Source organism: Tauraco erythrolophus, chromosome 3 (genome assembly GCF_009769465.1).
Source record: "Tauraco erythrolophus isolate bTauEry1 chromosome 3, bTauEry1.pri, whole genome shotgun sequence".
Taxonomy (NCBI): Eukaryota; Metazoa; Chordata; class Aves; order Musophagiformes; family Musophagidae; genus Tauraco; species Tauraco erythrolophus.
In genome coordinates, this window is record NC_141467.1 from 56341685 (window position 1) to 56355880 (window position 14196).

General features: G+C 39.1%; 1 protein-coding gene across 1 annotated transcript in view; it reads left to right on the top strand.

The window, feature by feature from the left end:
- Positions 1 to 2834: 2834 nt before the first annotated feature.
- MEP1B (meprin A subunit beta) overlaps positions 2835 to 14196 on the top strand; it is a 30253-nt gene continuing 18891 nt past the window's right edge. The window contains exons 1-6 of the mRNA XM_086609309.1: positions 2835 to 2897; positions 7713 to 7731; positions 7917 to 7967; positions 8077 to 8120; positions 9143 to 9215; positions 10650 to 10767. Coding sequence (XP_086465435.1) covers positions 2835 to 2897; positions 7713 to 7731; positions 7917 to 7967; positions 8077 to 8120; positions 9143 to 9215; positions 10650 to 10767 — 368 coding nt within the window. The remainder of the gene's footprint in view (positions 2898 to 7712; positions 7732 to 7916; positions 7968 to 8076; positions 8121 to 9142; positions 9216 to 10649; positions 10768 to 14196) is intronic.

Here is a 14196-nt window from a genome sequence, read left to right on the forward strand (position 1 = left end):
TTAAAAGTGAGGATGTGGGAATAGAGAGCAGATTATTTTGATTATTTGCATGAAAAAGAGACCAAAGAAGTAGAAAAACAGGCTTTTAGGCTTTTTTCCAACACCAAGTAGTAAGACCAAAAAAAGTGCTATTTCTTTTGAGTTAATCATATTCCACCATCTCAGGAAAACACTTGTAAGGTACTATAATGAAGGAACAACAGGTGCAACTGCACTAGTCTTTAAGTTTTAATCAGGAATATATTTTTTTAAGCAAGTATCATCATCATCATTCCTACTTACCATGCTTTAGTTTATATCACAGAGCAGTTTTGGAGTGTCCAAATTGAACTCCTTTAGTTTGAAACTAAACTAGAATGTGTTCTTCAGATCTCTGCCTAATGCAATCCAGACTCTAGAGAGCTTCCAAAAGGAGAACTACCATCATCTCCCAGCAGCTGAAGATGACAGTGTGCAGAATTCAAGGACTGCTCAACTTGCGGAAGAAATCTTGACAAAAGAGCTTTTCAACCTTCCCCACATCACTGATTTGAGAACAATTGATGTCTTCATTATTGGTGAGTAGAGGATTACAATACTTATTGTTAATTTTGTAGAGAAAAAAATAACATTATAAGAAAGGCAATATCTACAACTGCTACTTCTCAACGTCTCAGCAATGAAATACGCATGGATCTGAGCGGCTAGAAATTGCTCAGGTGTCCTCATTACTTAGGATCGACCCATTTTTTCTTATCAGCTCTGATAACTTGAAATAGTATTGGAAATAATATTAATTTTGGTATAATCATTGGGGAGCCTGTATTTACAATGCAAAATCTAAATGCAATTTTTAGTTTTTATGATGTTCTAACCAGGTAGCTGCTCTGGGAAAGTAAAAGGTTAGCCAACTCTGATCGTACAATTACCACAAGTACCTTCAGTTTAAGTAAGTGTAAGAAGACACCGTGGCAATTTCAGCACTCTCTGGCAGCTAGTAAGTAGAAGAGAAGACTGAAGTTGGAAGAAGCTAAAACTCTGAAGAGTCACAGACAGCGGTGATAGCACAATGGTAATGACATTTTAAAAATTCATTTGTATAGAATCATAGAATGGGTTCGAAAGGACTTTAAAAATCATCTAGATCCAACCCCCCTGCCACAGGCAGTGACACCTTCCACTAGACCAGATTGCTCAAAGCCCCATCCAACCTGGCCTTGAACACTTCCAGGGATGGAGCATCCACAACTTCTCTGGGCAGCCTGTTCCAGTACCTCACCACCCTCAGAGTGAAGAATTCCTTCCTTATCTCTAATCAAAATCTCCCCTCTTTCAGTTTAAATCCATTGCCCCTTGTCCTATCACTATATGCCCTTGCAAAAAGTCCCTCTCCAGCTTTCTTGTAGATCCCCTTTAGATACTGGAAGGCTGCTAGAAGATATCCCTGAAGCCTTCTCTTCTCCAGGCTGAACAGCCCCAACTCTTTCAGCCTGTCTTCATAGGAGAGGTGCTCCAGCCCTCGGATCATCTTCATGGCCCTCCTCCAGACCCACTCCAACAGCTCCATGTCCTTATGTTAGGAGCCACAGAGCTGAACGCAGTACTGCAGGTGGAGTCTCATGAGAGCAGAGTAGAGGGGCAGAATCTCCTCCCTGGACCTGCTGGCCACACTTCTTTGGATGCAGCCCAGGATACAGGTAGCTTTCTGGGCTGCCAGTGAACATTGCTGGCTCATGTTGAGCTTCTCATCCACCAGCACTCCCAAGTCCTTTTCCTCAGGGCTGCTCTCAATCCATTCTTCGCCCAGCCTGTACTTGTGCTTGGGATTGCCCCGACCCACATGCAGGACCTTGCACTTGGCCTTGTTGAACTTCATGAGGTTCTCACAGGCCCACCTCTCCAGCCTGTCAAGGTCCCTCTGGATGGCATCCCTTCCCTCCAGCGTGTCCACAACACCACACAGCTTAGTGTCATCAGCAAACTTGCTGAGGGTGCACTCGATCCCACTGTCCATGTCACTGACAAAGATGTTAAACAGCACCAGCCCCAGTACTGACCCCTGAGGAACACCACTAGTCACTGGTCTCTTCTTGGACATATCCAGAAGAATATCATTATTTGATATAGTGACAAATACACTGTTTCAAATATATCAACAATAGAAAAGACATTGCCTTTCTAAAAGCAGGATATCAAAATTATGTTGCTGACAGATTTTTTTTATGTGCACACATTTCTCGTTTTCGTTTTCTCTCAAAAAAGATGTATTTATTAATATATTAATATCTTACCTGTCAAGAGTCTTGCCAGCTTTCAGTTGTTCAAAAGGTTTCAGTGCCGGCTTTATTCACTGAATCACAGAATGGTTGAGGTGGGAAGGCACCTCTGGAGGTGATGTAGTCCAACCTCCCTGCTCGCAGCAGAGTCACCTACAGCAGGTTCCTCAGGACTGTGTCTGGTTGGGTTTTGACTGTCTCCAGGGATGGAGACTCCATGACTTCTCTGGGCAACTTGTTCCAGAGCTTAAAAACTCTCAGAATAAAAAAAAATAATTCTCATATTTAAATTGAATTTCCTGTATTTCAGTGTGCCCATTTCCTCTGTATTTCTATTTTCTCGTGTCCATTGCATCCTGTATGTCAATTTGTGTCCAATACTTTTTCTTACAGCAGTGCTTAAAAATAGTTCAAGTTTATGTAATATGTAATGATGGACTACTCTACCTACTGCACAAGAAAAAGGTAGGTAAGTTAATCATTGGTGAAAGGACAAAGGTTTTGATTTATGGTGTTTACTGTCTTATATACCAAGTTGGTCTGAAATTCTGTCCATGCAACCGCTGACTGGAGAACAACATGGGCTGGTTTTCTGTGCCTGCACTCCTAACTTGGCTTCTTCTTCAGGTGGTCTGGAGTCAGGTAAGAAAACAAAGAATGCATATTCTTTATACGATCAAGTAAGTAATGCAGCTTAAAATGAGTTTGAGGGGAAAAACCTTAAGTATGTTGCTTTTGCAAAGTAAGAATTCTGTTGTCATCTTCATGGAAGAGACAGAAAGATTTCTGTTTCCTTGGAGTCTTAGTGCTGGTATTTTTAATGGGCCTGGCTATACATGGGAAGAGCTTGTCTTGCATTACCCATCTAAGCAAATGTCCACTAGTGTTCAAAGTATCGTTACCAGAAGAGCAAGTCTGGGGTTAGAACTAAGACAAGTATTAAAATTTATTTTGCTACTCCGTATTTGAAAGAAATTTTTGCTATAGTGCAATATATTTGATATTGAAATTGGTGCCTTTTTTAGACACTGGATATACTTGGAAATGACTGTTCTCTGTTCCTCCAATCCAGCTGAGCTATTTAATGCCAAAAAGTAACAGTTGAGGTTTTATATTTCCTGTCTTTTGTAGTGAAATGTAGCATTTCGCTCATCTTGTGATAATATATTGTAGAGGCCAGGAATTTTGGTGAGACACAATATAATTGGTTTGGACAACAAAAACTAGTAGGTTGTTGAAAGTTCATTTCAGCTGTTCATAGCTTCAGGGTAATCTGCAGAATAAAGTATTATTGTGACATTACTTGAGTGGAATGACTTTATCTGTTTTACGTTATACAACTTAACTGTGATTCTGTGAATCTAGCTCCAGTATCTCACTGTGTCAGTCGTATTCTCTTCCTCTCCACTAACACACACTCACACATCTCCCTAAGTCAAGAGCTCACCATCGTGTCCCCAACTTTCCCATAGTCCTCCTGTATCCCCAGTGCCCCAACCTCACACTTCCCTTGTATTTCCACTGTCCATCATGACTACCTGTCCCTCTGTTGCCAACCTTTAGAAACTCAAGTGTCAACCTTATTTAGATTCCTCTACAGGCTTCAGTAAAGCCTGTAGTAGGTAATGCAGGGTGTTACATCTACAAGCTATCACACATCAAACTGACTTCCAATAATCAGCTCCTGTGTGAGACAGGGGCTTCTGATCAACAGGGCTAATTCATTTCCATGTGCCTTATGGCCAGGAAGAGCTTCTTTTGTATTTCTGGATACAAAAGTTGTATAGTCTGGAGAAAACACTGGTAAATTAGGGTGTGTCATCCAAACTGGTTGACTATACTCCGTCGGAAGTCCATGGTGAGACAGGGAAATTTGCATCGGATGATTTATCACATCCTTGAATAGATGTCCAAGCTAGGTGAGGTGGATCATCTTCTGGAGATGCCACGGCATCATGGTGGTGCCAAAGATCTTTTAATTGAATAACCCATTTGTTTCTCCACTGATTACTGAGTGAGTCTACTTACCTAGTTTTTACATGACTGCAATAGATGAGATGTTTGCCACCTGTTCAAGATGCACTTGAATTATTTGCCAGTTAAATGTGCTCACAAGCCATGGTTTGACCAACCTTTACTATAACTTAATTCACATAAATCATGTTGTTTGCCAAAGTTAGGGACTAATAAATATTCAGATTTTTTTGTGTGTGTGTAGATTTAAAAGTAAAATCAATTAGACTAAATTAGAGTCCTCTTTAGTACACCTCAGGTACTACAGCCTTCCTCTATTTGTGACTATGAACTATTAATCTATTGTTTATTTACAAAACTTTCAGAGACTAGAAGTGCATCATACAGGTCTCAGTTGTCAGACTGGTATTGAGACTGAAGTTGTTGCTACTCAAATGAGTAATACTTGTACACAGAGATACTGGTTTTGAAACCAAGTATGTTGCTGTTGAGATTCACAGAACTAGAGAGACCTAGTTTTGTTGAGACGTAAGTGGAAAGGAGTGATGGAAAGGATTGCTTCAACATAAAACATCAATGACAGTTTTCAGACGCTGAGGACCAGCGGGATTTCAGTCTATTGCTGAATTTCGTGTTCTTCAGTCATGGACTCACATTTCGATTTGTGCACCAAAAGTACTGCTGGACCTAGCTACATTGGTTTCAGTTTGTGAGCTTTTGCTGCTAATAGAGGAACTTTTCTATGAACTAGCCAGTTTTCACCTTTGACACATTTATGCTTTCTGATCAGTAGATATGGGTACATTGCCATTTATAATTATTGAAACTGTAGAAATATTTTACACTCCATTAATGGTTATAAGGGGTTTCAACATATATGGATATGATTCTTCTGCTCCATCAACAATTTTTAACAGAAAAGACAATAATGTGATTTTAATTTTTTAATATTGCAAACATTATTTGTCATATTTTTCCTCCGTATTAGGTAGAAATCTGTGTGAGGGTGAGAGTTTAAAAGCAAATGAAGTCTTCAAAATGTGTGTTATGCACTTTGTCAGTGTACTTTCAGCTTGTTTTACAAGCTGCACTTTCATTTTGAAGCTTGAATACGTGCACTAGATACTGTCTTATGCATATCCAGTGATAATGAAATGTAATGAGAGTAGATATGTGCAATAAAACTTCAGAATGCAAGAAGAGTCTATTGGCATTTCAGATTTATGGATGATATGCCTGGAAAAGATATTTTGGGTTGTAAAGATGTATCTGTGCACAATTGTATGCTTATTCTTTTTTCTGAAGTCCCTACCCTTATTTCTCATGTATCAATGTAAACTCAAAACAATACCAGTTAACTTAGTGAAATGTGAGATCAAAATCAATCCTTCAGCATCTATATCTGCACAACTCTGGAAACAGTTATTCAATGGACTTGATCACTTTTCCACAGTGACAGTGGATTTTTAAGAGTTGGTTATCTTAAAATCTACCAGATTTTGAAACAACCCAAAACTTTGATGTGCTAGAACAGGACTGTTTCAGGAGAAATTGGGCTCGGAAATGGATTCTACTCAATAGATTCGTTAAACCGACGCTTCAAGGTCAAAATCCTGCCTTTAGACTGGGCAAGGACATATATGGCTGGTAATTTTCATTAAGAAAACTAAGAAGCGGAAGAAGTTGATTAAAAACTTTGCCTGTTTATATAACATTTATATATGAAGCATTTAAGTATGCCAGCTGATACCAATTAGGTATTACCTCTCTTAAACTTATAAATTCTAGCCTCTACTTGGTTAGGCGAAAATGGTTTTCCCCTCTTAGGCAATCGGAATAAATGATCAAAATCTGACAAAAAGTGTGAAGAAACAGTTTGAATGTATTTCTTTTCAGATTAATCAAAACAATAAAATGAGATTTTAGGCTTTTTTATTTACAATATTTTTTTCTGCCATTTCCTGAAGTTGTCACAAGACAGTCATTTCAGATTGAAAATGAATCTTTCATTAAAAAGCTAAAATAGGACATTCTGACGATTTCAAAGCTTTCTTTCTGAATCTCTTCCAAATTAAGAAATCTCATTGAAGTGTTTTTTTTTCTGCATTTTGTTAAAGTTGTTATATGAATGCCATTAGTTAAAACTGGGGCCCACAGTTATGTTTGTTAGTTATGTTTGCCCTCAAAATTGTTCTCATCATTATATGTCAAAAGTCAGATCTAGAAGAACATGTGCATTTGAATCTCTCTTGAATATTCTGGCCATGCTATTTTCTTATCCATTATACAGATGGTAGAAATTACGACAATTAATATTCTTGTGGACTACATGGACTTGATTTTTTGCCATTTTTCAACATTCTGATCATGTACTGTTCATTGCTTCTAATGGAGGTTGCAGATGCTTATCAAACTGGAAAAATAAATCCTACAAAACTGCATGTACGAAAGAGAACAAATTATTTATATGAAGAAAAAAAACCCCAAAAACAGTTGCGGGGGGAATTATAGTAAAAATACAAGTAAAAATCCCACCCTGATTTGCAAAAGTGCTGTTACATCTTAACATTTTCTGTAGCTGTAATCTATATTGTCAGAGCTTAATATTAAAGGACATTTTTTACCTTCATTTTGTGAACTTCTTTTCAAACATACAAATACCAGATTTATGATGAAAAACAGGAAAACCCACCCAGCAACAATTGCTTAGAAAGACTGTTCATGATTTTACTCAATGCCTGAGAATTAGCTGTGTAATGTGAAGTATGTCCAAGCCAGTCCAAAATGAAGTGCCTAGTCCAATAAAAGAAAATAGATTTTATTCTGCAGGCAGGTTATGGCAAGGAAAAGTGTACTATGCATATCTCATTACGGTCTGCTCCAATATGAAATTTTACATATTGGATTTTACATATTGCAGAAACAAAGAGCCTTTGAATTGGTATTATTGCTGAGGCAAGCAGAGCCCAGTTAAGGCACTGAACTGCGCTGAGGTGACTTGGACTCCGTACCTGGTCCTTCAACGACTTGATGCGTGACACCAGACCACTCATTCTATTCCTTCATCTTCAGCTTTACAATGGAAAGTTCAGGACAGCTTCCACAGGTTCTGTACAGAGCCTGACTAGTGGCAATAGTTTATTTAATAGAAATAGTAGGCTCATTTTTCCCATTTGTGAAAGACTATTAGGCACTGCCTGAGTTGTGAGAGAAAAACAGTTGTGAAAACTTCACAGAAGCAGTACTGAGTGACTTAATTGTTGGGCAGCCTGAAGTGGGAAGGACACAAAACCAGCACATGAGCAAATAAACGTTTCCAGTCAAATGAGGAGGCAGTGGATCCAGTCAACCCAACACAAATCTATGTGCTAAATGCTGTCAGTTGAGCTTAAATCGCATCTGTAATAATGTTGAGAGAGTAAGGGAAGCTGCATTTCATTATGTACCTTTCTAATAATATCTTTTTTTCTTCCCCCTTCCCAGCCTGCTCCAGAGACAACTGGTGAGTTCTGTTTAGAGATCTATTTGTATGCATGGGAGGCAGTCAACAAAAACAGCTGCTCATAAACATTGCTAAGACAGACACAGATTTATAATTACTGTTATTGTTATTGCATTAATTTTCACACTTCATAAAGATAACAGCAAGGGCTAATGTCCTACCTCACTTGTCTTTTTCTTTTTCAGAAATAGATGTAGATGGAGGAATTGATCAAGACATCTTTGACCTCAATGAAGGTTTTTTGAAATTCAGTTTCTATTTTAATTTTTATGTGTGTGTGTGATTTTCATTATGGTAGCTACAGATCAATACAGTAACTGAATGTTAATCTCCTCTTCCCTTTAGCTTTAGGACTAGACCTTTTTGAGGGAGACATCAAAATTCACAGGGTGAGTTCAAATATAAAACATAAACCCAGAAATGTGTCATTGACTTATGCAATGTAAAGTATTGCTGACATAGAAATGCTTGAGGTATCCTGCTTCTCCTAACAATAAATGCTGTTTATGTAGCGATAAACAGAAAATGTTTGGGGTTAGATTTCTACAAAATGTCATAGACAATGAAGGAGTCAAGTGCATTTGCAGAAACTTTATCCTGAATAAGGTTAGTCTAGCTATTAGATCAATATTATTAGTTTCTTGTTTCCTTTATTGTGGTTTTTATATTTGTACTTTTAAGAGATTCAGCAACACTGATCGCATCCAGACAGGTTTATATAAAAGATTCTTAATTTGTCTGCCTAATATTTATTATGAGCCAATTAAATGTACAGACCAGTGCTGTGAATCCTTCATCGTGTAAGTAGATTCACTAAAACAAATGGGAAATTGGATCTGTAATACCATATTGTAAAGCATCTGTCCAGTATTCCTATCTGGTTCATAAAAAAAAATAATAATTTACGTAATAAGTTACATCCCAAAAAGACCTAGTAGAAACCCCAAAAGTGTCTTGAACCCCTATAAGTCAATAGTGTTTTACTGTCCCTTTTGCTGAACTGCTTTGGCCTCAGCATATCAGTGGAAACAAGGACAGCACTTGCTAAGGGCACAGGGTCAAACATTATGAAAAATTACAGAGTTGTTAATCTCTGTACAGTTTTCAGGACTTTAGACTTTAATGCTTCCCACAGGAGCTGAGACTCTCCTCACACATGCATTGAAATATCAGGTAGTTTGTATGGAGAAAATGCTGCAGAAGTTGAAGATACTGGTAGAAGGGAGCGAAGGGATTTCAGACCCAAGCCTTAGACCTCTGAGTGATCTTCCAGATCTTTTGAGGTCTTTGATTTCTTATTTGTCTTATATGGACTTGTAGGAGACATGCTTTGCTTTAGCGCTATCGTAGTCCCTGATCCTAAATCACTTTTTATAGAGGACTGAATATTTACTTTCTTTCTCAAATGCAGGAACGAAACTCTATCATTGGTGACAACTATCGGTGGCCCCATGTTGTTCCTTACGTCCTTGATGATAGTCTGGGTACAGTATTTGCCCTTGACAATGTCTGTATGTCATGTTGATTGAAATGTTAAATACAGGTTGGTAAAGACACTGTGGCATCCTTTCCTCTTGAAAGTCTAGAGCAGGCCATTTCCCACAGCAAGTTTGGGCCTGGATAAGCACAAGCAGGGCATATCGTCTTGGCATTGGTGCTGGGTCTCACCTCCTTTCCTATGGCCTAGCAGGTTAATTTGGTTTGAGAAGTGTATGTCTGAGACATGAAACTCTACTAAGCAGAAGAAAAAAACAAGACACTGAATATCATTTTTAAGCCAGGAAACTTACCTGGCCGTTTACATCATCTAGGGCACTGATGGCAAATTGGCATTCTGACAGGCAATGCAGTTTGCAGTGGCACATCACTGAGTCCCCTGTTGCAGGCCAGGGACACATGGAATCATAGAATCATTTAGGTTGGAAAAGACCTTTAAGATCATTGAATCAAACTGTAAACCTAACAGTTCCGTATCCACCCTAAACCACGTCCAATGCTTGACAACACTTTCAGTGAAGAAATTTTTCCTAATGTCCAATCTAAACCTCCCATGGCGTAACTTGAGGCCATTTCCTCTTGCCCTATTGCTTGTTACTTGGGAGAAAAGACCGACGTCCACCTCACTACAGCCTCCTTTCATCATAGCTTGTCTCCATCCCTTTGATTTCACCTGGCTGTGGCTCTGCATGGCAGAGACAAGCAGCGAGATGAGTTTGAGTTCTTCCTGTATAGCACATGGGGAAATTGTACTCTCACTACACAATGTGGGGGAAAAAAATATCACTCACCTCCCATTTAGATTCAGATCTAAACCTCTGAAGGGGTTGAAAACATGCAAGTCGCTTAAAGGAGACAACTCAGATAAAAAGTTAGCAGTTCAAGTCCTGGAGAGATTCTGTGAGATATTTGTAGCCTGCAGTCTGCACTAGGTGAAATATAATGTCTTTGTTCTCTGTTTATTTAATACTTGCTAACACAAATCTCAGCAAAGTAAATGAAAATTTACAAAATTAAGAACTACGTCCGATCGTGTATTATATAATCGTGTCTTCAAGGCCAGGTTGGATAAGTCTTTGAGCAACCTGGTCTAGTGGAAGGTGTCCCTGCCTATAGCAGGGTGTTGGAACTAGATGATTTTTAATGTCCCTTCCAACCCAAATCATTCTATGATTCTATGTCATATTTTATACACAAATACCAAAGAAAAATTGCATGGAAACAAAACAGGAGGACAAGAAAATGTTAAAACAGCCTAATTTATGGGTTTTAGGTTCCTACCCAGGTCTTAATCCAGCAAAAAGCCTGTTTATTTTAATCAAAAATTGCTGGAGCAAGACTCACCCTTAGGACTTGCTCCATAGGGATAATAGTACAAACCTATTGGCTCAGTATTGACAAGAACACTGTTTGCTTTGCAGAAATGAATGCTAAGGGAGTCATCCTCAAGGCATTTGAACAGTATCGACTGAAAACCTGTATTGACTTCAAACCTTGGGAAGGGGAGGAGAATTACATATCTGTGTTCAAAGGAAGTGGGTAAGAGGAGTAATGGAAAATAACTCTTATCCTGTCTGGCTACGGGCTGTTTTCATGGCCAGTATTGACTCTAAAACTCATATATCTGATTGTAATTTTCTCTTTTTGTTGTGTCTGTTTTTCCAGTCTGATTTTAACTGGAAATTGTAGTAGTTTCCAAAACAGCTATTACCTTGGTAGTAATGAACAATTTATTGCTGATACTTATTCTTAAATATAAGAGGTAATCAAGTTCTCTAAGAGGTAATTTTCTGGGCATGGCAAAAGGTATCAGAAACAAGTCAATTATTTTCTTGACTGATCTTTGGATATATGGAGTGTCACTTTCAAATGGTCATTCTTAGTATACCTTAGATTTTAGAAAAAAAAATCCCAGTGGAAATATGGTCGTTCTATCTGTGGGACAATGGTTTTGTTTGACTATAACAGATGAAATTGCATTCGAACAATGTCACATCAGCATTCAGATATAACAACGATATTTTAAATGCTGCACAGCCCTGAGATATTTTACAGAGGTTTCACTTTATTTACCTCTTTTGATGAATAGTTATGCCATTCCACATTAACTTTTGCAAAATAAGACTCCAGTAAAGAAATCAAAATTACCCCAGCTACTTTCCTTTCTAAGACAGTCTCTGTCAAAACAGTGCAGTAAGAACAAATGTATTCTCTACTCTATGCTGAACCATTTCTCTGTTAGAAAAGGAGATCAGGGAAAGCTTGATAGCCTGGTGAGGAAATTTGCTTTCAAAAAATCATTTCCTGATATGAGAATGCATTCATAAATGAGAAAGATTTTCTGATAATAGAAATGTTTCCCTTTCCCTTTGACTTGTTCTGAGATATGTGTAGCAGATAATTGTTTCACAATTTTTTCGGTCTCTGGCTCTGTATTTTCTATTCTTCATGCTGTGCACATGACATTGAAACCCAACCCTTAAAGTTGTATAAGTGGAGACCTAGAGAGCAGTGTGTTTTCTTGTGTTAATGACTTTTTTGGTTTTTGAGCCAAATGGAAAACTCATGTAGCTAAATTTTTTAGTCCTCCATCACATAAAGTATGCATTGAATTTGTTAATAATTGTACCTGAAACCCCTTTGCAATATTTAGCCTCTGACAAGTAAGAGGCCTCTGCACAATGTTTCATTTATGTGTCTATTAAAAATAGATGAGTCATGGTGATGATGAAGACAAGTCACTCTAGTTAGATAACATATCTTGCCCTCACTTCCTGGTGTGTTGCTTGCCCTGGAATGTTTCTGTCACCTCATCTGACACAACTGTAAAACAATCAACGTTCAGCAGCACTTCTGAAAAGATTGGAGCTAAATGGTGCAGTCTCCTGAAAACAGCTGTCCAGTTTCAGTGAGCTAGCTTGGGGCTATACAAAGAAATTATTGGGACTGACCCTGCATTAACGGCCTTTTGTTTCACTCCATTCCTCTCTTCCAATATAACAGAGCAAGGTGAAAAGTGGATAAACCAACCCATTTCCATTCTGCCATTCCCAATTTTTTTTTTTTTTTTTTTTTTTAATCAGCTAGGACTCCTCTAGCTGCAGACTAAAGCCCTCAGTCCAGAGGGTAGAGTGCAGGCGGGAGCACAAAGTTCCTGACAACACCAGCTGGATTCATAAAGTTTTATTGTACCAAGAAAAAGTTGATAAATCATCTTTGTCTTTCCAATCTCGGCTTGCATCAATAAAACAGACAGAGGGAGGTGGTGGAGCTTTGTGTCAAAAGGATTTGTAGTAGGTCGTACTCATCTAGACGATCCTTTTGAATTCTAATGAAGTCAGCCACGAAAGAAGCTGGCTGCTATTTTGTTGTGTTGACTGCCCAGTGTAAAAATAAATTTGTAGTCTCTGATATATATACACACAGTGTCATCAACCGCCATGCAAAGAGCCCTCTCCCTGTCCACGTTCTTTATCTACCATTTGCCAAGCCTTTGCTAGACTCTGCACTATGTTAACAGGTATATATTTGTAACACTGAGTAGAGGTACATGCAAGGTTTTCTAGCACACGGCCTTTCACCTCACCTTCTCTTCAGGTCTACTCATCTGCAGCAGAGGTTAGACTGGATCTATTTAAAGACCTTTTCTTGACTCCAGCTTGTATGCCAAGCAAAATACATGAGGGATGCTGGTGAATTACAGAAATGCAGGAACATCGGACGTGACAGGTGCCTGCAAAGCTCACAGATCAGTCTGGGAATCTGCAATGGATGTACTATTTCTCCCTACTCTTCTCAGGGAGAGCAGGACTTATTCAGCAGGAAAATTAGCGTGGTGTGATAGAGTCAAATCATTGGCAGACCAGGGGGAATCAACTCCATCTCTAGTATTTCCACATGGGAAATCAGTCTTTCATGGAGCTCTCCTGGGAGCTCACCTCAGCTCTTTGCCACTGCGGCACACGGCAAAGGGTACCCATGCAGAAGTGGATTGATACAGACTCCTGGTTAACCAGCTTGGTGCTGGTAAGTCAAGTGTCTGTGCACTGATACTGGTGATCTGTGATACTATGGGAAGTTTGCTAGCAGGACATTAGTATAAAAATGTTCGTGAAATAAGTGCTGGCTGTTAGAGAATGGGATTTCTAAAGGACATCATTGCTACTGATGGCATGTGTCTACTTACAGCCCATCTTCCAAAAAAAAGGCTGGTGGGATTAGTCAGAGCAGATACTTCCCTGTTCCTCTAGCCTCTGGTAGAGCAACTAGCAATGCAGAAAGCACCGAATCGGAGGAAATATGACTCTTACACCCCTGGGGAAGCTGGGATTTCCCCCCCATTTTCTCCCCTGCTAAAGACACTGCTAACATGGGCTTCCAGGTGCCCGTTGCTCTGGAATGCCCTGTCCCACTCACCTAGTTTTATTCCAAGCATTTACTCCCTCTGTGGCTGCAGAACGATAGTGTTGTTGTTTGGGTGCTAATTTTGCCAAGTGTCCTGGATCTGCCTGTGGCCTGCTGTGCTCTGCACAGCAGCTATGAAGCCAGAGGCAGCTTCTTTGGTGTGAGGCAGACCCAGAACTGCAATGGACTTCTTAGACTTCTGCACAACCAGAGAAAGCTGCATCATTGATATGAGGCCTTGTTCAAGGGAAGCTTGTGAAATTATGGATGCCACATGTGCTCCTTCCCAGGTCTCATGCTGTGATTTTAATGAGTAATCAATAGCCAAGGCATGGTCTGCTTTGTGGAAAGAGAAGTACTGGGGAATATGTTGCACTAATAAGTTACAGGGTTCGAAAGCACATGGTGTGCTTGTTTTTTTAAATTTCTGGAGTGATAGAACTGCAAATCCTATGGCATATTTTGCGCCCGATTAATTTTATGAACTTCATTGGGTAAGTGTTGATTTATTTGCTGCATAAAATATCAGTTTAAATGTAACTCTCTGTGCTTGCTAGTTTGTGG